Genomic DNA, 25,032 nt, shown 5'->3' with positions numbered 1-25,032 from the left:
CTCCAAGCACCTCCTGCCTAAAAACCTGGAAAGTCAATGCCAGGCGCTGTGAATAATATTTAGCTAGGGGTGCTGCAGGGTTCTGTACTGGGCCCATTGTTGTTCAGTGTCTCTATAAATGACTTGGGTTTAGGAACTGAGGGATGCTCATCAAACTTGTAGAGAACACAAAAGTGGGAGGAGCAGCTAATGCCACAGGAGATAGAATCGGGATTCAAATTGACCTTAACAGATTGGAGAACTGGGCCAAAACAAACAAAACAAATTTCAATAGGTTAAAAAAAAAGTAAAGGTAAAGTACCCCTGGATGGTTAAGTCCAGTCAAAGGCAACTATGGGATGTGGTGCTTTCAGGCGAAGGGAGGGAGACGGCATTTGTCCACAGATAGCTCTCCGGAGCATGTGGCCAGCAGGACTAAACCGCTTCTGATGCAACGGAACACCGTGACAGAAACCAGAGCGCAGGGAAACGCCATTTACCTTCTCACTGTAGCGGTACCTATTTATCTACTTCCACTGGTATGCTTTTTAACTGCTAGGTTAGCAGAAGCTGAGACAGAGTGATGGAAGCTCACCCCGTCGCACAGATTCGAACTGCCAACCTTCTGATTGGCAAGCACATGAGGCTCGGTGGTTTAGACCACAATGCCACCCGCATTTCGTGTTCATTAGGAACAAATGTCAGGTTCTACAGTTAGGCAGGAAGAACCAGCAGTACAAATGTAAGATTGGAGACACCTGGATTATCAGTAGTACATATGAAATGGATCTGGGGTCTTAAGCAGACCCCAAGATTAACATGAGTCAATAGTGTGATGCCAAAGAGAAGAGAGGAAAGAGAAGAGAGCAGCAGCAAATAAAAGCTCATGCTATTCTAGGCTGCATCACCAGAAGTATAGTGTCCAGATCAAGCGAATTCTACAATTCTATGATTTTATACTTAGTAATAAGGCAGATTCCTAGTTTCTCGACCAAAAAAATTGTTTTTCTTCCAGCTTTATTAAAATAAACCAGCATTTCCACTTTTTAGACAATGACAGTGTGCCTAATGTGTTCTAGAACAGGCAAATCTTGTTAAAATGGGGTTTCCTTTCTGACTCCATCCCTTCCTTTACCATAATAACACAGATAAATTACACACACACAAAAACAACACCAACAACACAACAACAGCAACAACACATACACACACACACACACACACACACACACACACACACACAATATTTCTTTGAAGTAGTATGTGCTGAATGACAAACCCTGCAAAAAAAATATGCAGGAAATCACCACCTCTCCAAATTAATTAATCCTGATCCATGCTTTGCAATGCATATAATTTATTCAGCCATTGTCTTTGACATCCATCTACAAAGTATAACTGGTGTTTATTTTGTTCTGCATACACCAACTTCACTGGACGTTGACTGATATAACTGCCTTGTTTGTTTTCTTGTACTTTTGAAAATCAATAAAAATATTTACAAACGCACAGACAAATCATTTGTCAGAATTCAAGCCTTGAAACAGGTGAGGTAACATGGTGCTCTTAGCACATGCAGAGCTACTTTCCTTCAATGCTAAGTAACTATTATCAGCTCTCCTGCCAAACATCTGCATTAGGCAACAAGGCTTATAGGTCAGAAGGGATGAAGTTTAAGTAGGCTTGAATTATAAGAAAATTTTATTTGTTTGGTAATACGCCATAACAGACCTGAATTCCAACACTCACAGTTTAGAAGTCAAACAGCAAGGACATTTATACCTGCCATCTTGCCCAAGCAGGAAATGATTCAACTATAACAATAATTCAACTATAACATGATTTATCACTGACCCACTTTCTCTTTAAGAAGACATTGTTTTTCAAAGTATTGCTTCATGGAACTAAAACTGAATGGAAGTAAAGTTAAAGGACAAAGAGACATTACTATGAGGAGCGAAGAAAACTGGGGAAATATCCAGGAAACATAGATTATTCATGCTCAGACAGCATGCTATGTACTCCAGGTTCTATTAACACAAAACATAGGAGAAAATGTGAGCACCGGCTGAGGGTTAGTGCTTCAGAGCACTACATGTCTGCCGTCTGAACCCTCACACTCCAGCAAAAAGCACACTGACTATCAAAGTACCAGATATGTACAGTTAAGAGTACTAGTACCATAATAACATATGTTCTTAATTATCTCTCCCAATCACACTACAGTAATGCCCTCTCAATTTCCATTCTACGATAGACCCCTTGACATGTGAATCCTATAAAGGAGGCATCATGCAATTACTGTGGCTCCACTTCCAGATGTCCATGTTTTGTCCTGGGCAGCTGCACTGAGGATGCCTATACATGTGCTGCGGTTCATGTGTATTCACATATTGTATTTTTATGCTGTGAACCACCCTGAGATCTGCAGATGAAGAGCGATATATAAATTTAATGAATAATAAAATAAGGATGGTGGGGCCAACCCTGTCGGTGGTGTTTACTCTAAAAGTTTCAGGATGTGAACTGCAGCAGCACACACCCAATGCAGACCAGGGAATAAGCAAAAGAGTAAGAAATATTAACACATATTTAACTAGAACAGACAGAACATATTTGAGTTACAAGAACTGTGAATACTTGCACATGGGATAAATCTTCTGAAATCTTTCAACAAAAAGGTTACAAAGGGGGAACCATAAAACATTCATTATAAATATGCTTTTGATAACTTCTGTCCTAGAACTTGAAAGGCTTTTTAGAAATAAAAAGAATAAAAATAAATTTAAAATGCACTGCCAAATAATGCCACATAATGCAGTCTACACTGGTTAAGAACCATGAGCCATAACTGACCTTTCAGTGTTATCCAGTACTGTTTCCATTTTCTCCGAGTAACCAACTCAAGTTTCTTCTCTTTCTGTAGGGTCACAAGAGGTTTGAAGAAGAGCCACCCAGCTTTGCGGACCACTCCTTGTTCTTTCTCATACAGCAGATCTAGTTGTTCTAAGGAGCCAAGTGACTCGCTGCTCGAGTCCTCTGTTCCTGTGGAGGTGTCTGTGTTTTCATTGTTGGTCTTGCTCAGGTCAAGCTCCCGCATGAAGTTCTCATAAATGTTCTGTCTCAGGACATCACTGCTGATTGCATTAGCAGACTCACTTCTCTGTGGGAAGAAATGGCCAGAGCCAGCAGACCACAGAGAACCAGAGAAATGTGGGGGAGCAAGAGTGTCTGGAGAAAGACTTTCAATTCCGTTGTCAAAGTATTCACCTGAATCTTTGCACTTTGTTTCCTGTGGATAAAGTGGTAAAGTTCGTAAATCAGCAGAGCCCTGGCCACCCCTTAAACATTAGCACTTGCTGACTCTAAGGTCTTATATGAAATCTATAGCACAGCAGCAACTGCTGTGATGTCTGTGGCACAGAGTCTGATGCCAGTAGGCATCAGAAGCAGCCCCGAGGACTACAAATCCATCCACTTCTTTTAGCTTTGACAAAGGCAGGGTATGTTTATTACAGTTGTACCTTGGAAGTTGAATGGAATCTGCTCCAGAAGTCTGTTCAACTTCCAAAACGTTCAGAAACCAAAGTGAAACTTCTGATTGGCTGCAGCAAGCTCCTGCAGCCAACCGGAAGCCCTGTCGGACATTTGGCTTCCAAAAATAGTTCACAAACAGGAACAGTCACTTCTGGGTTTGCGGCATTTGGGAGCCAAAACGTTCGAGAACTAAGCTGTTCGAAAACCAAGGTATGACTGTATTGGTATTATTAAAGGTAAAGGTAAAGGGACCCCTGACCATTAGGTCCAGTCGTGACCGACTCTGGGGTTGCGCGCTCATCTCGCATTATTGGCCGAGGGAGCCGGCGTATAGCTTCCAGATCATGTGGCCAGCATGACAAAGCCGCTTCTGGCAAACCAGAGCAGCACATGGAAACGCCGTTTACCTTCCCGCTGTAGCGGTTCCTATTTATCTACTTGCATTTTGACGTGCTTTCGAACTGCTAGGTTGGCAGGAGCTGGGACCAAGCAACGGGAGCTCACCCCGTCACAGGGATTCGAACCGCCGACCTTCTGATCAGCAAGCCCTAGGCTCAGTGGTTCAACCACAGCGCCACCTGGGTCCCTATTGGTATTATTAGAATTGTACTAAAATGTTCTGACTAATTCAAAACATTCACTATTTTATACGGAATAATTTTGAACGGTTCCCCAGAACACCTCATATAGGGTTCTCAGGCAGTCTCCCACCCAGGCAGCTTACAGGGCCAGATCTGCTTTGTTTTGGTAGAAGAACTGCATTCCATTCATTATTTGGACCCATTTCTGTACAGAGGTCTACAGGATAGCAGGTATATATGCTGTTTTCCTAACTCTTAAGGGCCATTCTCTGACAATTAAACACTGCACCAGCCAGTGTGCACCATTCAACCATGAAATACCTTGCCAGACTGTGAGCCACAGTCACAAGCTGCCAAACTTCTGACACTGGGCCTTCTCCTAAAGTGGAACTGTATGTGCAGCGTCATATGCAGCTATTGATGCTGAGCGGTCCAGCCACCAGCCGGGAAAAAGCTAAGCTGCCTCTGCCTTCCCTCTGACCCAATGTAAGTTTCTGGGGAGCCTCGGGACAGAGGAAGGGGGAAGGACGAGGTGGAGGTACTTCTTGAGTGCCTGGAAGCTCTCCAAGCATTTGAGCTGAGGGACATACATGTATCCCCATCAAGAATCAATTTCAGTACTAAGGCAACAGAAGACAAGTATGCCCAATCCTCCACAGAAGTCCACCCTAGTTTTTGCCCACCTTTTGTTCTTGCAATTCTCTTTTCATAAAATGTGTAGGGTGTGTGTGTGTGGAGAATATAAATGAAGAGGAGAAGACCAGAAAAATGAGCGAGAAACAGACAAGCACTCTGAGGCAGAGAAGCAGCGGAGAGAATCAGAAAAGCATGTACAAAAAAAATAAAAGGGAATTTTGAAAAAAGACACTGCCAGCTCCCATTCAGCCAATCAGAGGGCTGAGGTGAGGTGGCGGAGCAGGACTGACACAGCAACAGAGATGGATTTGGCAATGAAATTTGCACTCTGAATAGGGAAAATGTTGGCAGTTGTTTGTTTATAATTTAAAAGGGCAAAATACCACAGCTTCTCTTTGCTAGAGACTACACCTCAATTCTGATTGCCAGAATTAAATTCATGGTCACCATGACAAATGTGGTGACTATATTTGTGGACTCCTGTTTGGGAAGGTGCCTAACTGTGCCATTATTTCCAAGGCTGGCATATACCATTAACTCTACCTTCATCTTTAATATATAGGACAAGTATTTTTTTTAAGCACAAACTTTTGGAACATTATGTTTGTTTGCTGTTTCTGAAAGTCTAATGATCCATCAGAGCAAAGTTGTATGTTACCCATTTGCACAAGCTGTGACTATGTGAAGGAATTTTTATAAGATGGGCAGAGCAGTCAACTGTTTAGAGCCGAATACTTGACATATGATTTTTATTTTAATTTGGCAGCACTCATTTTCAAGATCTTCTGCTTATATGTATGCTAGTCTGTCTGGAGATCATTACAGAATTGTAGTTTATAGGGCCTGATAGCAGAAGGTAATAATTACCATCAACTCCCACAGAGCTCTAGGAGAATCTTCCCAAATAAATATCTTTGTACATAAATATCTTTCTCAATAGTGTTTGAGAATCAGTTCTGCTGGGTGGAGTATCCCTGCATGACACTATTACTGAAATGCTTAAAATAGAACATGTGCATGTGTAGAGTAAGTCATAAGCGAACACAATTACTTAATAATATTAAGTACTGAAAGAGCTATCCAAGGCAGCTGTTCACCATGCCATCAGAAGAGCCTCCCAAATGTTTTACATTGTTTTCTCCACTGATGCTTACATAGCCTTTATTAAAGGATTTGCTTTGAACTTTAAAAAGAAATTAAGGACAGAACAAATAGAATCAGTCTTAACAGGGTGCTTCCGATCATCACATCCATAGCTGCCAAGTTATCCCTTTTTTTAAGGGATTTTCCCTTACGCTGAATAGGCTTCCTCGCGAGAAAAGGGAAAACTTGGCAGCTATGATCACATCACAAGCACTGAATGGCATGCAACACTGCCCACTCCTTAAACCAGGAGTAGTCAACCTTTTTATACCTACCGCCCACTAATGCATCTTTCTTGATGGTAAAATTTCCTTACCGCCCACCAGTGCTTGATGGAAGGATTCAGCTTGTGCCATAGAACCCCCTACCGCCCACCTAGAATCCTGAAAACCCACTAGTGGGTGGTAGGGACCAGGTTGACAACCCCTGCCTTAAACGGTCACTCATCAAAAAAGCTGTGTCACGCTTTGGACCGGATGAGTCCCCACCTCCCACATGCAGCCACACCAATGCAGTACACCCACAGCTGCAGCTGTCATTAGAAAGGTCATTCTTCCCATGAAAAAGCCATTGCGATCAGAATGTTTATTCAGAGGTCCAAGGAGAATATCCAGCCCTGACATACACTAATCTTGGACCTTTTTATTCTTCATAGATTACACCCATCATACCCATGTTGTACACCAACGCTAATGGGTTTTAAAATGTGGACTTTCTAAAATGCCAACAATGATGTACAGTAAAATGTGCTAGTTGGGTTTCAGTTTATGCAAGAGAACATGCACATAAACTTCCAATACCTGCACACAACCCTCCTCTCTCTTGGACCTTTCTGTTGCTATAAAACCATCCTGCATGATACCTCAGCCAAGCGGTTTGCTGAAACAGTGCAGGAAAGGAGAGAGGTGGGCACCACCCTGTGCAGAAGCTGCAGCTGGTACAATGCAGTGGCTCGACTGGGGTAGGATAAATACTTAACATTTATGAAATCCTTGTTTTTTTTTCTGAACACTCAAGCTGGCTAGAATTTTGTGCATGTGTGCATCAGCAATCTTGCAGATATCCTGCAAGTCTTAAGGTTATTTTACACCCTAAAAATGTCTAACTGCAAAGCAACATTGCATATTTTTATTTATTTTTAAAAATGCCTGAGTCCAGTGGTCTGTTTTCCCAACCATTCAGTAATTTTCAGACCACTGAATTGGAGCAGTTAGTTATTTTGAAGAGAAAATGCTATCATTTACACCCACACACACTTCTGAACAAAAAGACTTGGCAACAAACCAAGTTGTCATATACATTAATGGGAAGGGGCTAAGATTTGTACTTTTTTGGGGGGGGGGAATTGGCTGAAACTCCACATACCTGTAGTTTCCTCTTCTTTCTTGACAGGCTTCCTGTCCAATCACTGATTCTGCGCATACGGCTTTTCAGTGTTTCCTTCTTTGCTGCCTCTTCCTTAAGGGTTGTAGATTTTCTGCAGGGCAGAGTATAGGAAGAGTACTGAGGAGGTCTCCTGTCCTCTACCTTAGAAGGAACGTCTATGGCTGAGGTAAATGAAACACGGTTGCTTAAACCAGCATGATGAGCATTGATATAATCTGCAGAGAGCCCAATATCAGAGGTTTGGGAGCTTCTTAGATTTGAATCCCTATATAAATCACGGAGGGAAGAGAGAGACGAACTTTGGTTCAATGGTTTTTTGCAGTCATTCTGGGGAAATTCAACTTGGATACTTGCATCGAGGGTACTCCTGGACAAGTATGAGCCATCCAGTTCATTCATGTCTCCATTATTTCCCCACGGAGCATCATACCATGAAGACTCCGAGCTAATAGAGCTCCCTTTACTGGATCTAAGCCTTGAATCAGTGGCTGACAGACGGTGACTTCCAACATAGTCTGTGCCAGAAGTTTCCTTCCCTTCAAGCACATTGTTCTTTTCAGACTCTAAAGTAGGTGAGTACCGCAAGAGTTGAACTGGTCCACTGGAATCCTCTCTGGAGACTGTGCTGTTGTTGCTGCTGCTGTTGTGAAATTCAACCCTCAAACACCCATCCAACTTTCCCAGTGTCTTAATGAGGACTTTTGGACTCATTCTGTCATCCGATGGTGGGCTTTCTTTCTTCCCATAGCAATTTAAGAAATGCCCATTACATTCCCTGGAAGCGACATGGTTGCTGGAAGCTTCAAAGTCAATGTAGTGCGATTTCTCAGGCAAAACTGCATTATTGCTCCCATGACTGTAGCTTCCCAAGTTGTGCGTCCTATGTTTGGCATGGCTGCTACCCTTTGAAACTTTCACTACTGTGTCACCAAGTCTAGAGGAATAAGGCTGAGAACTCTTGAAATGAGAAAGGCAACTTCTGGTTATTGCTCGAGATTTGTAGTTTGTGCCGCTGGTGCTGTGATTCCATCCCTGAGTGGAAGAGGACTTCTCATCTTTAGCATGGATGCTGCGAATTTTCAGAGAACAAGGCTTTTGCTTGGCACTGGGTGTAGAATTAGTATGGTTTTTTGTTCCCTGAAGGCTGTACTGGCTTTCTGAATTCCCCATTTTTCACTAAATCAAGAGAGTATGAACAGCTGTGGTTATTAAAACACTCTAACAAAATAAACTTTCAGTCTTACTTTTAAACTTCTAAAAATATTTGCTTATAAGAAAATTCCACTAATCTGGATTTTTTTTCTGGGGACAAAACAAGGGATGTTGTGTTGTTGTTGTTTGCACATTTAGTTTGCATAGGAATTATCCTGGAAGGTACCTTAAAATTATTATCATCATTATTAATTTATTAACCACCTTCTAAAATACCATCCCAAGGTAATTTGCATATAAATAAAACAGTTAAAAACACAATAACAATAGCAAATACATTTAAAACAAGATAAAAACCCTAACAAGTGTACATTCATGGTAAAGACCCAGCTTTACCATGCTTTTCTAGCTTTTCCAGCTAGAAAAGCTTGTTGGAACAAAAATGTCTTCAACTGTTTCCAGAAAGTACAGATAGTTCAAATGTAACTTAAAGGTTGTGCTACACCCATGTCAGGGCTTTAATTTATAGATTCTCAGCAAACCAAGGTTTAGATCTGCTGGGCTGCTTTCATTTTTCATTCCGCTCATCACTTCCTGGTTCAAAATGAAAACATTTGTATCAGACAAACCTGAAGAATCACTCAAATGTAGATGGAATAACCAGTCTGTGTCCTTGGCATTATCTTGATAGCTGGTCACCAAGCTTCCCACATAATTCCACATGAATCCCTGTAAAACAAGTGGTTGGGTAATGTCTCAGTCAAGTTAATACACACATCTTCATATTGTATTTAATGTTTTATATAATGCTTTTTTAGACACCATTGACTTAGCAGTAATTACGGTATTTCAAATGACTTAACCATGCTAACACAAAAACCATGGCTTGTGCTCATGTGTTCCCTCTATGCTCATATTCCTTCCCTTAATTTCAGGGTCTCAGCAAATCAATTTGCAGCTTCAGTGGAGCCAGATAAACTATGGTTAGTGCAAACTTGCCCACATCCAAGGATTACAAACCATGGTCTAAAGTGGGTTTGTGGGCAAACTACATCTGCCTAAAATTTTGAGTTTACTTGGACACATTCATATACTGCCAAACCATGCTTGGCATTACATCTGAACCAGGCCCAAGTATCCCAAGGCAGAATATTACAATTAAAATTACCATCAAGTGAGATGCTGTAATATGATTCAAAGTTTTATGTTTAATAGCTGGATCTCAAATTATAGTTTGATAAATCTCTGTGGGGCTTTTGTAGTTCTCAATTCACAATCCTGTCTGAATTCCAGCTGTGACCCAGAGGTAAAAGGCCACTGGGTAATTCACTCATCCTACCAGCTGGCAAACTCTGTTTGTATTTTAAAGTTGATCTACCAGAAAAGTAACAACAACAAAAGGAAAGCACTAGGCGTTGCACACACCAAGGGACAAAAGCAGCTTTTGAGAAACCGAGTCTAATAGAAACTTATTCAGAGAGCATACAGAAAGCTGAATTTCAAAGCAAATAGAACAGCATCGTAGAACGTTGCAAGGAGGTTTGTATTTCTAAAGCACACAAGAGGCTTATTTCTTTTTATAACTTTCAGCTATCTGATGTACATTCTAGAATCTATGTTTGTAGAGCCCTAAGTATTTTAAGAATATGTGCCCTAAAGGTGAATAGATTTACGCTTTCTAAAAAACAAAGCAGACATTTTATTGTAATGTTTGTCAAACTTACAAAAAAAATTTACACAAACTTGTTGTTCAAACAGATAAATCACTAATCTACAGGTTAATGAAGCCTTACTATAGCACTGACACAAAGAAGCCACATTGGAAGCTTAGCAAACAAATGGCAATGATTTTCCAGATTATATCCTGCATTATCAATGTATACAAAGTCATGAACATTTTCACTAATAGAAAATTAGCTGTACAACTCTGATACAAAGTGCTGTGACTCAATCTTATTACACCAACACAAAATACCTTAAAAACATATTTATGACACCCCCTCCTTTGTAAGTAGTAATTGCTTCAATATATAAATGTCACCAACATAAAGCACATTTCGGGTAACAGGCACAACACAATGGTAAGATACAGACAAAACAACAGTGATGATTGGAAGGAAAACACCACATAAATTTCGCATGCCCCTTGTTACTGTGTAAATGGAAATCTCCAGGGGACTACTGACCAATGAAACACAGAGGAGTCACCAATGAGAGCATTTATATTCAGAACCTAAGTTACAAGAACATAAACTACATACACAAGGCAACTTTCAGAAGCCTATTTCTATTTATAAGAGGACATGAAGCCCAATTTGTCTGAAGAATCAGTCAAAGACCATCTGGTCTCTACCATGATTGTGCACTCACAGAATAATCCTTTTTAACAGAGCAAGTGGAAAGCAAGCTGCTGTTATAGACCTCAGTATAAAAGCATCAATTCTTCAGACTTAAGCCACTGATACAACCTCCATTGTACACCAATACAATGAAGATGGTTAATAAATACGTCTATCAAAGGCAGGTATGCAAAATGAGCTGACACTCAGGACAATGAACAGTTAAGGCTACAAGCACTGCATGGAGCACTATTTCTTATCACGTAAGGCAACTTCCTAACAGCAGAAAGCAAACACAAGAGATTGCCAGCACTTAAAACTACACTGGTACCACGGGTTAATAACTTAATTCATTCTGGAGGTCTGTTCTTAATCTGAAACTTTTCTTAACCTGAGGTACCACTTTAGCTAATGGGGCCTCCCACTGCTGCCACACCGCCGCTGAGCGGTTTCTGTTCTCATCCTGAAGCAAAGTTCTTAACCCGAGGTACTATTTCTGGGTTAGCGGAGTCTGTAACCTGAAGCATCTGTAACCCGAGGTACCACTGTATGTGTTTCAGTCCTGGTTACACTTGGTAATAAACTCATGTTCAGTTATAACTTGTTCACTTTATTCATATGCTAGGCTGTCTCACTGCAAGATTATACCATGGCTAGATTTGCCACAGAGGCATTCCTTTATCTCTATCTTATAACGAGTTGGACCATTCGTCCATTTAGCTTAGTACTACCTAAACTAACAAATATGAGATCAGAAGTTTTCATTTCCATTTTAGATTAACCATGGTTCAGTGTGTCATCCAAAATCTAAACTGTGGTTAATCTTAATTATGGTTAAATTGAAATAATCTAGATTCATAATCTTGGCTTGAAGTTGGCTACCGGTAGTTTCAACACACTATAGTTAAGGCTGAATTTATTTTGTTTGAGTTTGAACAATGCACCAAGCTATGGATAATCTAAAATAAAAATGAAATCTCCTGAATACCTCCCTGCAACACAGCTGGAGGGTGGGCACCATAAGCTAAGGCTTGCTGAGGCTCATTCTTGTGGTTCTTAGGTCCTAGTAAAGTCAGTGAATTCTGTTTATTGTCACCAGTTCTTTATCCCAGACACAACCCAGTAACCATCCAGTTGATGGTCATTTCAAGGGTTCTGCCACACAGCAGATTCAGCTTTATTTGGGGGGATGCCCCAGGTATGATCATTCAAAGCACCTGAATATTCACAAACAATTGGTTTCTTTTTTTGTTAGCCAACAAGTCTTCACAACTATCATGTAACATCACATAATTCAAACAAATGGATTCAAGGTCTAGGGGACTTTGACATCATACAAATGGATCATGTTTAGAATAAATAACAAAGTGGAAAAGTGTAACCAGACCTTGAATTTTATAATTCATAGGGGGGGGGGGAATGACAGCAGAAATGTAAGGGGAGGCTATTTTATAAGAAAACTATAGTGCCCCCCCCCCACTCAAAAAAAAGGTTGCTGGCTTCTTAAAGGCCAATGGCCATAGAGTTTATTTCAGTCAATGGGTTTTTCCGCGGTGAGACAAACACATCCACCTATTCCTCCTGCAAACTTAATGTTATTTTACTGCACTGCTATGGTGTAAAATAAAATGGCATAAACCTAGCTATTGCAAATCAGTAGAGTGCGGCAGCCAAAATGATCATGAGGCTAGAACAACTCCTCCGTGAGGAAAGGCTGCAATATTTGAAGTGTTTTAGTTTAGAAATAGGCAAGTAAGGCAGGACATGATAAGGATGTATAAAGTTATTCACCTTTTTTTATTTGTAAGCCACCATGAAAAAAGGAAGGGTATAAATAAATATGTGATGATAATACTAATAGTAATAATTGTGGGGAAAGTAGATAGAGAGAGGTTTTTCTCTCTTTCATAATACTAGAACCCCGAGTTAACCAATAAAGCTGAATGTGGAAAGTTTCAGGACAGCCAAAAAAAGTTCTTTCCGCACTTAAATTCCCTACCACAAGATAAACGGATGGCCACCAACTTGGGTGGCTTTAAAAGGGAGTTAAAACAGATTGGTGGAGGATATGGCTGTCAATGGCTACTGGCCATGATGGATGTGCAAAACCTCCAGTATCAGAGGTGGTATTCTTATTATTACCCACATTTAGTCCACAGTCCCTGGGTGGGTTACAACAATCTAAAATTCAGGAGTAAAATAGTTAAAACAAATCTCAGCCACAGAAATAGGGTGAGTCTTGAATGCCAACTGGTGGGGATCACAAGCAGGAAGGGTACTATTGTGCCCATGTCCTGCTTGCAAGCTTCCCATAAGCATCTGGTTGGCCATTGTGAGAACTGATGCTGGACTAGATGGGCTCTTCCTTATGTTCACAACAGCTTTTCTATCATCACAATCCTATGTCAATAACTCAGGCACACGTATGATCATGATGTTTGCATTAGCAGGATATTCAATAGGAAATTATGTTTTGGGTAGCCACACAAGGATATGTACCTAGTATATCTCCTTGTCAAGTTGAACACTTTGTATTAAAAGTAAAACTGCAAATGTAAGAGGACAAAACCACTTAGATGATAATTACATTCATGCACCTTTTGCCAAGGCCACACGTGAATTTTTACTATATCAAGCAACTGAGTGGGGATGTGTGCATAACCGTTAGTTTCCAGCTCTTTCACAGAAGACTTCCTGGCATAACTTCCTGCATTTTTGAAAACCAGGCATCATCGTCACATGTTATTGCAAACTAAAAACAGAGCTTTTGATTTCTACAATCTTACCAATACTCCTATGCATGCATGCACACACACACGCACACATGCGCGCGCACACACACACCAAACTAATGCTACTACTGGTATGATATTCTTGGCAGATTTACTATTTTAAATTATATACCAAGAAACTCAAGGAATGAGCAGCCACACAAATACAAATGATTATGATTTTTATAGTCCTATTTAGTCTTAAAGGGTTCACTTACTCCAATTGGAAGCATAATTTATGTATTCTAGCTGTAATGCCACTTTGACACCATTATAGAATGGTCTCTCGCCAAATTTGAAACCAAAGAATCTACATACGTTCCAGAAAGAAAGAAAGAAAGAAAGAAAGAAAGAAAGAAAGAAAGAAAGAAAAGAAAGAAAAGAAAGGCACATTGCAGAGTGCAATTGTAGACACTTCTTGTACACGTGTTCTATTTTGAAGATTAAATGTGGACTACTTTATTTTAGTACATATGCAAAATCACATCCTTATCTTCCAGGTTAATTATTCCTTAATAGCAATGACCTTCTGATTCTGTAGTCACAGTAAGTAACACAAATTCAAATCACCACTCCTTGCACTACTTTAAGATAAGACTAAAATCATGTGGAATCAACTTTACTATGCAGTCTTCCTGGAAATGCTCCTCTGGGTATACTCAAGGTTCAGCATGATTACTCAAATGACATGCAGCTGTTGCCTACTGTCTCCACTGCACCATCTCAATTTGGGATGTAGAAAAGGATATAATGGAAATGACACACCGGTGCATTACACTTTGTGGTCAGCCATCAGTTCCAATGTAGGTTTGTCAAATTAGCACATACCAACAGTACTAATTGCAAACAAGTAAGTCATTGCATTTTGGAATTAGAAGGAAGTTATCGCATGAATACAAATTAGTCTATAGGTCTGAACATTAATAGTGCACAAGATCCGATCTAATAAAAAGAAAGTGAAGACCTCAATCATGCCTTATAATGTCACTGGGGTCAATAGAGTGATGCAGTGGATAGACTGTTGGATTTGGATGTGGGAAACTGAGCCTCAAATCCCTATACATCTGGTATCCTGATAAAGGTACCTACTACCTTAGTTTATTCCATAATAGATGGATTAAGTATGCTATACAGCAGAGTGTGCTGTAGAAATGATAATAGTGTGAGGCAATCCCAACTATAAAGATCCACTTCCCTCTAAAAGTGCAAAACCCATCCAACTATGGCATTAAGGTATCCACTGACACTGCTTCCATTATGCCTGTGTGCACACTGAGTTTTTGTGCATTTTCATTCTAGTCTTACCATACAGCTACACAGCCACCATCCGCGGCAAAGTCCTGAATCATGGTTCCCACTCATGCCCAATGAACATCCTCCAATTGCCTTGGGTAGTTGGACAGAGACCAACTTGCCCCAACAGTAAACTCTACCAACATAGAGGGCTACATTTAGGACTAGAAACAAAAGTACCTACTCCTTCAGGCTCTTTTCATGTACTGGTTTTCTGCTAGAAATCACCACCTCACCTTCCTTTTAGCTGAATTAAATGGTCACAGGCTCATTTGACATACTGCAGCTCCTAGTCACAGACTCTCTCCTTTCCCTACCTAGGGTGCTTAAGTATTTCTGGCCACATCCTTTCCCAGCCCATCAACTACTTTCTCTGCCAAAGCCAATGCTTTTGCCTGACACTTCAGTGGTGTCACTCATTGCTGCATCACTGCTGATGTGGCCTTGAATGCCAGTGCTGGCCCAGAGCAGCCACTGAACTGAGATAAACCACTGGTGCTCTTATTGCTGCATGAAGTCCTTCTTGATTTCACACAAAAAGCTTACTCTGGGAACATTCAGAGCTATCCTGTAACTAATAAACGAGTTTTAAATAAAGCTGGAACAAAATGCCAAATGCCACTAAGCCAATTATTTCAAAGTAACTGGCTTAGAATAGGATGCCAGTTACACCAAGGAAGGCATATCAACTTAGCAATTCCCTTCTAGTGGAAATAATGATCAGCACTCTTAATAAAGACACTTCCTCTTTTCGAGTAGCATTTTTCTTTCATAAACACATAAAATATGTCTTGTTGGATCACACCAAGGCTCCATCTATTGTAGCATGTCGATTCCAACAGCAGCTGCCAGATACTTATCGTTTGGAACTGCAAAGGTATCATTAGAATGGTTATACTGTGCAGCATATGAGTAACATTCCATCTGAAAAGCTATGCAATAGCCTAAAGATCCATCCTAGCCGGGGGTGGGGGGAGGAGGGGGAGAAGGAAGCATCCGTACTTTGTTTTTGTTTTTTAAAAAGTTACTTAATTCAATATTGGAGCAAGTTCAGACCTGAAGTGTTCATCTAATATATAAGTAATACAGAATAACAATAAAGTAAATTTTCAGACAGTTAAGCAATGCATTTATGCACTGCAAATTTCAGGGGAAAACAACCAAGAGAGCAACCAAAGGTTATTTACAGATTAGCCATAGTGTATGCAGGCAGGATAAAAGCTCTACTGCAGAAATCTCTCTCCGTAAGAAAATAAATCTTTTACTACTCAAACTGTAAGACAATGTGAATAGCAGCTAACTCAAAGGTTTAAACAACAGCAACCACTAGTTCGTTCAGCAAAGTTGCTCAAAAGACTGCTGAAAGGGAAATGTGTCCCTCTTAATCTGTTTGGAAAGGAAAGCAAAACTTTAAAGCCAAGAATCACAAACAGAACCACTCTGCCCAGTTCCCCCTTCACAACTTTTTTTCTTATTGAGCAGCTGTGTGTCCCACTAGATTCCTTACCCCAATCTCTGCTGCCCAGTGCTTCTGCTCTAGTCCGTTTCTCCAAACGTGTCACCGAACCGTTTAGCATACATACACACAGACTCTCCCTTTCTTTTTTCTGCTTCTGGTAAGCCAGGAAACTCTGTCTAAGTCTCCAAAATGTTCAGCAGTTATGGGCTAAAAACAGATCCTGTGCTACGCTGGATATATTTTTGTCTGCAAGCTACACACCCTCCTCATGTTCAATTTTTTCCATTGGTGGAACAGGATGATGCAGACTTAACCAGAAAGTGGTTTTCCATGGGCCGCTTGAAACGATTAGCCTGGACAGCCTGCCATAATGCCTCTAAGCCTTCAGGGAATACTCTATGACTAGGCTGTTGTTTGACCCTGCATTCCTGAATTACCACCAAAGTGCCATAGGAAAGCTACTAAAAGGCTTGTTGAATAAAGGTTTGCTTGCTTAAAAGGTAGGACTTCAGTGTCTTTAAAATATATATCTATATATATTAATTAACAATGCATAACTTTAACTTTCTTCTTTTTAACATAGTTCGCCTAGATAAACAAGCAACTTCCCAAACCACAGATGGAATGTTATATTTCTTATATAAAGTCCTTAAAGTTATTGTGCAGCATAGTATTAGGCATAGTCAAACTTGACAGATTCTTGCTTTTATTTTAGAATGTTAAAAATTCAGCCGTAACCATCAATAGGCCTCAATTACTTTAACCCTCAATAACTTTAACAACAATGAAAGCTCTTTATTTCAGAATGCAACAGTAATTCAAAGTTTCATAGTCCTATCAAAATAATACAATGCATTAAGAAATGAGACATTTACCTGGCAAAGTAAACTGATGGTTGCTTTTTAGACCTCACAACTTTTTAAAAACTCCTTGAACTCAGTGATGCACTGTAACAGGTTATAATTGCTTCTCCAATATATGCTGTTGATAAAGAATTGAAGCTATTTTAGCTTCCTATGTGGACACTTTTAGTGATTTCTGATTTTTTTTGTATTCCCCACCAGCCCACCCAAGAAATGCAAAATACTGTAGAACAAGACTGTATCACTAGATTGAGCCTTACAGGGCAGAAAAAGTTGCCTTGTAATTATTGCAGCATTGTTACAATAATTAATCCTACACAGATAATTCATACAACGCAGATTGCAATAGCCCTTCTGAAACTGTCAAAACCAGCGCACAACTGCCAAGCTGATCTCACCAATCTCTATCACCACAAGTAAGTGAATGCTACAAAAGGGGTAAGGTGGAATAATATGACACATCTTTTCAACCAATTTTAGAAAACAGAACTTTTGATAGGGGTGCTAACTGCAGCTAGGATTTCATTAGCCCTGCCATGCAAAACTTTTATTTAAAAAAATCAGCATTTGTATGAAAACCTATGGACTTTGGCTATTGCAAAATAATAATAATAACACATAAACTTTGGGTCTCCAGAGGGATGAGGGACCTAGAACGCTTTTACATCATCTGGGATCTTATTTCTTATGCTTGAGAGTAGCCGATTGGGCAATATGGCTATCTTGATATATACTGATGTGTTACCACTTCTTTCCATGCTCCTTCTCTTGTATGTGTGTTGAGCTGTGTACAAGGCAATACCCGACTACTGTACTTTTAGGCAGTCAGTAATAGTCATTATGTTTCAGCAGAACTTCATTTTAAAGAAAACAAAACCCTGGTGTCTGGCCAAGATTAAGGGTGGCAATCAGGTGGCGGGACCTCTATGACACACTCTCTCCCCCCTTCCTCTCTCATATAGCACCAGTCCATTAAATGATAGAATAGCCATGTGAATTAAGGACTGCATAATAGGGTGGGTGATAAAAAAATAATTCGAAAACGTTTCCTCCCTTGATCTTATCTCAGGCTTATGGTATAAACATAGTCAAATTTCAAATTTGGGACAAATCGGTTAATATTTAGACCCTGCTCCTACAGATTGAAATTTTGCCTCACTACGAGTGATAAAAACATAGGAATTTGACTCATTTAATTCTCAGTATGTTAAATTGTGAACTAATAAACAAAAATTTTAGGTTTTATGTAGAGCAATAATAGTTGCATACTATTATTTTCTGCAATATTTATTTATTTAAGATAAAACATGTTGATAATTTACATGAAAGACCAATGGTTTTGAAAAAAATTATATGGAACAATTAAGCAAACGGTGTACTAAACAAGTAAACATAAACAATAAAACGCCACTCACATTTTGTGTTGCATCAAAACATCACATTGTACTTAATTACTTGGTATAAATTGTACTAAATGCTTACATTTTGTGTAATTAATAAAATTATGCCTTATGCAATATATACATTGTACATGTACACCATATTATATCATGCTAAAATATGCTTTTATGCATTACACTAAACGTCTATTTTGGTGCAAAGTCCTTATTTGTCTCTTGTTTTGGGAATTTAGAGCGATTGTTCATTGTTGCTTTGATGGTAGCATCACGTTTTTTCTCTCCAATAACTATCCTAGATGCTCTAGTAACCTCCTTCACTGCACGTTCAACCATTTGTGAATGGCACTTGGAATTTTGAACATCAAAACAACAATGAACAATTTCCTCTCATCGGTCAAATAGCTCAGCCCATTTAGCTGCAGAACTTTTAAAGTGGGTTTCTCTTATCAGGAATCAGGCTGTAAAGAATTTCAGGCATTTCCCTGGTTTTAACTTGGGTCCAATATAACGTGAAAATTGAAAGAACAACTCTGACATTCCAGTTTTTTGCTTCTTGACTCCACAATAACTACTCATAGCAAATGGTCCTATGTTATCTTATAAGAAGCCCTAATCTAGTTTTTTGGCTTATCAGATTGCCATTGCCATTTGTTTACATAAAAATGCATAGGGGATATGTATTTGGCTAGCTTAGCTTTATCCAGGGAGGAAATATGCCATTACAATTTCAAATAAAATGATCTCAAAAACATAACATGTAAAATAAAAGTGTGTCTATTTGCATTTGGACATCACAAGCTGAGTGATGTGTATTGGAATTTGCTGCTACAAGAAAAGCTGCCCAAGGCAAAATTAATGACACAGACAAGTTCAACATCTGCCAAGGCATCTAATAACTCTCAGCCATTTTGCTTGTTGGAGGTGCCTTTGTTTGAAATGGCAGGTTCTTAATAGCCTGAATTTACTCACCAAGTCTCAAGGGACTCTTTCTACTCATGGTCTGTTGGGAAGGGGGTGGCACACAGGGGTTCTTTTACTCTTTTACAGCCCATCATGCTAATCAAGGAAAACATCGCCATGTGAGCCCATTTTAATCATGCAAGTAAAATGGGCAGGAAACAAAAACTGAATGGAAGCAACTATATGTTTCTCTAGTTTTTGTTTAAAACATTGTTTGTACTGTAGAGAAATTGCAACTGTGTTGCAATATTACTAATCATTGCAATTGTTAGTTGAGGGCCATCAGTATTTATTAGTCATACCACGGTTTGCAACCGCCTCCGTTTGCGACCGATTGGTTTGCGACCGTTGCGGACCCGGAAGTGGTTACATCCGGGTTCCGCAGTGCACGCATGCGCAGAAGTGCTCTATCGGCGCTTCGCGCACGCGCAGAAGAGCCCCTCGGTTTACAATGAACTTGGGGAGCGACCGGCTCCCCGGAATGAATTGCGGTCGCAAGCCGAGGTATGACTGTACACAGGGTTCCTGTGCTGAGGAACTTGCAACATTTGAGGCAGGAGAAGCTACACTGAAAGCAGAATAAAGTGGATTCACAAATGAACATGGAAGTAATATGCAGTTGTTTAAAAGCTATTCATGCTTTTAAAACAATGTTTTTAAACTGGCACTTTTGAAGAAAAAGCAATCTACTGAGAATTCCCCTTGACTGGCTTCTATTTGCTGCCAAGGGTGCTATTTGAGGTTAAAAAGGTGAAGAGATAACGTTTAAAACTAAAAATTATCTTGTTAAGAAATTAGCCTGCAGTGTGGTAATCCTTTTTCTCTTTAATCAATCATTTTGATGGATAACACATATACCAGAACAACATGAAAAGATCTAGATAAGCAGCAAACACATGTAACAAAACAGCTCACTCAGAAAAGTCATCCAGCTTCCTCACAATGGCCTGCATCTTATCAGGGTTCAGAAGCAGTTTTTGCCAATCTACCGTAACAGAACCTTGCATGGCCACTTCTCCTGCAAATAATAATTGGAGATCCTAGACTTGTGATAGAACAAAGCTGTAATATGATTTATTCAAACTGTTGCCAGAATCCAGTGCTGCCTTATTCCTTTGATTTCTGAAGGCACAAATAAATGCTTTGGTTTTTTTTAAAGTTGCTGAAATTTTATGTGGAACACACACCGCATAGAGGAAAATGTAAGCCATTCTCTATGCAACAAATGGTTAATTATCAATCTGACAGATAATCTAGATTATTTACTTTCCCCCTATAAATGTTCTACAACAGAGGAAAAAAATATAGGCAACATTATAACAATCTTACACTGTATTTCTAAAATACACTTACCTGCATTGCTATGGATGCTACTAAAGTAAGAAGAGGGCAGTATTCAGTTGAGTGAATGAATAATTTATTACGGTCGGAGACCAGCTTATAAAAACACATTTGGGGGAACAATCCCAGAAGACAAAACATACATATAAAACATTGGACAACGGTAAAATTAATGTTTATACATGTAATAAGCATATAGATACTTAAAAACTAAGATAAGCTGTCGCAGACAACTGACCCTGGGTCGCTCACGGAACCAAGTTTAGGGGTTTTCCAGCGAACTAATTTGGATCAGGGGAAGGTCTATGCCTGCAGATCTGAACACAGAATCGGGCAACCATCCGGGTCATCTTCTGATCCTTGCCTAACAGGAGCAGGTCGAATTTTTGCTTTTCCGGGAGGTCAGCTAGCCTCACCAGCATGGAATCAATGGTCTCACTACGTGCCTCTTCATAGAAGGGGCATCTAAAAAAAGGTGCTCTGGGCTTCCTATTTCCCCCAATGAACAGACGCAGAGTCTTTGAGCGTATGGGACTTTTTTGTAGGATCCTTCCAGGACTGGCAAGGGCAGAGCCAAGCTTCTGGCGAGTGTAAAAGCCCTCCTTGTGTTTTTGGATAGGAGAAAGAAGAAGTAAGATGCCGGAGTGGCTAAATACCGTATTTTTAGTTCCATAAGACACACTTTTTTCCTCCTAAAAAGTGAGAGGAAGTGTCTGTGCGTCTTATGGAGCGAATGCGTTGTCCCTGGAGCCGACTTGCCCAGGGGCTAAAGGCAGGTCGTGCTTTTTTTTAAAAAAAAGAGCTAAAGGCTAACAAGAGGGAAAGAGAAAGGAACCCGCTCAACAGCTGATTGCAAGAGATCGGGAAGGGAGATAAGAGAGCTAGCTCCCTTCCAGGCCCCTCCCAGCTCCTTGCCTAGGCCTCAATTGTTGTCTGCAGGCATGTGACTGGCTGATTAGAATATCTGTCTGGAAACTGTAGAAATGGGTCCCTTTCCTAGAGAAGTTGCAGAACTGTGAGTTGAACCCCATAAAAACATTATTTTTCCCTTTGCAAGGATACTCAGCAACTTTGAGCTGATCCTTTAAAAATGGAGCTTTCCCCCTTTGCAGAAAAGATGCACAACTCTGAGCTGACCCCCCCCCCCCAAAAACGGGGCTTTTCCCATTTGCAAAAAAAGCTGCACAACTTTGAGCTGATCCTAAAAAAAATGGGGCTTCCCCCCTTTGCAAAAGCAGCTTCCTCAAATATGTAACGGGGGGGAAGGCACCTAGGCCTCTAGGAGTTGGCTGCTATGCCTAGGACAATTCAAGAAAGCAAAAAAAAAAATTCTTGTTTTCCTCCTCTAAAAACTAGGTGCGTCCTATGGAGCGAAAAATACGGTATATCTCAGTTTCTCCGATTTTATAGTTGGGGCATCTTGAGCAGTCCTGTTGTCTCTCGGTGTCTATGATTCTTTGTCTCACCGTGGCTTTTCCTTGACCCAATCCCAGACTTAGAAGGGCTTGGGGAGCGAAACCCAGTTTCTGGAGGGAGTTCAGGACTGCTGTCAGCCAGCCTGACTGGAACTGGTCGCAGAGGATCAATGGGGCTATTCCTCGAGGCAGCAGATTCAATGTCAGCCATTTGTAGATTGATGTTAGGCAGACTAAAGCCTCCACTCTTATCATCCCCGATTCTAGTCTAACCTATGCATTTGAAACGCATCTGGGGACTTGTAGGAGAGCTCTAAGAAATTTGGGTTGAACGCGTTCCAGAGGGGAGAAGGTAGAAGAAGGCGGACCCAGAAAGGCTCCATAAAGGAGCTGTGCCAGCATTTTGGCCTTGTAAGTTTGAGGGCCGCGGGGACAAAAAAGCCCCCTTGGTTGAGTATGCAGTTTGCGTTTTTTTCTGTAGAGTTCCCGATAGAATTTACCAGTATATGAAGTCTGTTGGTTCCTGAGGCCTGTACCGCCATTCCTAGATATTTATAATTTGTGACTTGTTCTAATTTGTGGCCTTGAAGTTCCCAGCTTCTAAGCTTAGGTTTTTTCCCCAAAGGCTAGTATCTTGGTTTTTTGATAACTGAATTTGAGACATTCATTTTCATAGTATACAGTGCAGTATTCAGTCAATTATGTGCAAGATAACTTTTTTGGGGAGGGGGGGGATGTCTTGCCACTAGAATAGTATGAACAAACAACAAACTATACACTTTCTAAAAAATGAAATGGGACCTGGTGTGCTGAGCCAAACCAATACAATAATAGAATGTTCATTCCCACTTCTAGACAACAAATGCGGAAGGGAAGCAGAGGTTGCCTTGCAGCAGCAGCAGCATTTGTATGTGCCCCTCTGTGCAGATGTGTCAGCCTAGCAGGTTTTGAAGGAACTGAGAAATATGAGGGCCACTCTTAACAAACCTAGATTATTAGGAAATCCCTCGACCAGCTCATGCATATCATAACTACCTAATTTATATAATGGGAGTTGGTTCACAGGGTGGCTTCTGACACATGTCACAATTGCACAAAATGAGTAATTATGTGGTGGTTAGGTGATTCAATTCATGCTTGGTATGAAGAAGTCTCATGGATGCACTAAAAAGCAAAGAGACTGGTGTTTTACAGAAATAACTTCTGATTCAGTTTTCAAAAAGGAATATTAGCTTTTACTTTGTTTAGTTTGCTGCTCAATCGTTTCCTTTTGGAACCCTTTCCTAATTTTCTAGGAATGCAGCACTTGTAGAATGCTAACAATACTACTGGCCAGGAAAAGCGGAAACCCGCGCCTACAGAACACAGATCATTAATCAGTTCATAAAACTGTTGTCAAGCACTGGGCATAATTCAGTCAGAACAAGTTCACGTAGAAGCCTTTCCATGTAACTTCTGGACTGGCCTTAATTCAACCATCTATTTAGGTCGGAATGATTACCTAGAAGCTATATTCATTTTAAGCCAGGTGTTTTAAGTTCTCTCATCCTGATTTATTATTTTAACCATTTTTGAATGCCCAGTCATTTCCGTTCCATCTGTGAACATTTTAATGTACAGCCTTCCAAATTCCTGGAACTGTATTACTGCATAACCCCGGGCATACTAACTCAGAAGCAAGTCAGTGGGGCTTACTCGCTAGTAAATGTGCTTGGGAGTGCAACCTTAATGTACACCACACCACGGATACAGACCCTTTCCCTTCATGTGTGTCCCAGCTCCCAGGACCTAAGGTGTGCTGGGTGATACAGAATTAGAGTGTACACCTGGCTGCAAAGAAACTTACGAAGGATCTCTTCAGGTGTAGGAGGCACTAACTGCACTTTGTAGCCCAATTGATGATCTGGAAGGGGTCAGGCTGTACTAGCATAGAAACACACACACACCCCAAGTCTCTGGCTGGCCTTTACTAGTGCAACAACTCTCAACAGGGCGTTTCTATTCTCATTTCTTCCTTGACTTAGCTTCCATTTGTTTTAAGCTTCATTTCTTCTGCCTAATCTTGAATAGAACTACTTCAGCTCTGTGGTTGTGTTTGAGCTGGTATGCTGCACCACACTTCCAGTATTTATATCACCAGATGCTGGTATCATACTGTTTGGATCCCAGTACAATGAAGTGACCATGGGGCAAATCCTCTCTTGTCAAAAGCAGAACAATTACATCCCACATAGCAATGTGGTTAAAGCAAATATTTTGCTTCCCACGAGATAGCCAAAATTGGGGTTGGTGGTGTCCTTTTCATGTGGGGATGACCTGCGTTTTTTTTGGGGGGGGGCTGTTCTTTCATTCTGGCTCAGCCTTAGACTACCATAGTACTAACAAAACAATTCACTAGTTGATAAAATATCCACATCTACCTCAAGGTTATGTTTAAGAGAAATCTACACCCATTGTTTTTACCAAGCTGCCTTCATTTACGAATCAATGCCATTGTTTACTCTGCATTCATCAGAATAAATCTTTACTGCAAACATGAGGAAAAGGAAAGAGGGCAATTACAGTCTTGGTCAAGCCCTCCTGTTGCAACATCATCAGTACGAACTGTGTTTGACAACACCCTCTTTTATAAAAAGGCACAGACTACTTGAAAGGCACTTTGTCCTTTGGTGAAAGTTCATCCTATGGAAACACCACTTGACAATCAGTGTAATAAAAGGGGGCAGGAGCACAACAGTCACTTGTCGTGCATTAACAGTTATTGCCTTGAGCAGAAG

The 25,032-nt window shown here is 40.4% G+C and overlaps 1 protein-coding gene across 3 annotated transcripts in view; it reads right to left on the bottom strand.

Moving 5' to 3' along the window:
* TIAM2 (TIAM Rac1 associated GEF 2) overlaps positions 1-25,032 on the bottom strand; it is a 125,897-nt gene that overhangs the window by 72,934 nt on the left and 27,931 nt on the right. For all 3 annotated transcript variants that reach the window (XM_060272770.2, XM_060272773.2, XM_088666283.1), the window contains exons 3-5: positions 9,044-9,143; positions 7,242-8,438; positions 2,836-3,271 (exon numbers count right to left, since the gene is read on the bottom strand). In XM_060272770.2, the coding sequence (XP_060128753.1) occupies positions 2,836-3,271; positions 7,242-8,432 (1,627 nt within the window). In that variant the 5' untranslated portion in view covers positions 8,433-8,438; positions 9,044-9,143. The remainder of the gene's footprint in view (positions 1-2,835; positions 3,272-7,241; positions 8,439-9,043; positions 9,144-25,032) is intronic.

This window comes from Zootoca vivipara, chromosome 3 (genome assembly GCF_965207765.1).
Source record: "Zootoca vivipara chromosome 3, rZooViv2.hap1.1, whole genome shotgun sequence".
In the NCBI taxonomy this organism is placed as follows: Eukaryota; Metazoa; Chordata; class Lepidosauria; order Squamata; family Lacertidae; genus Zootoca; species Zootoca vivipara.
The sequence above is the reverse complement of the archived record's forward strand: the minus strand, read 5'-3'. Positions and strand labels throughout refer to the sequence as shown.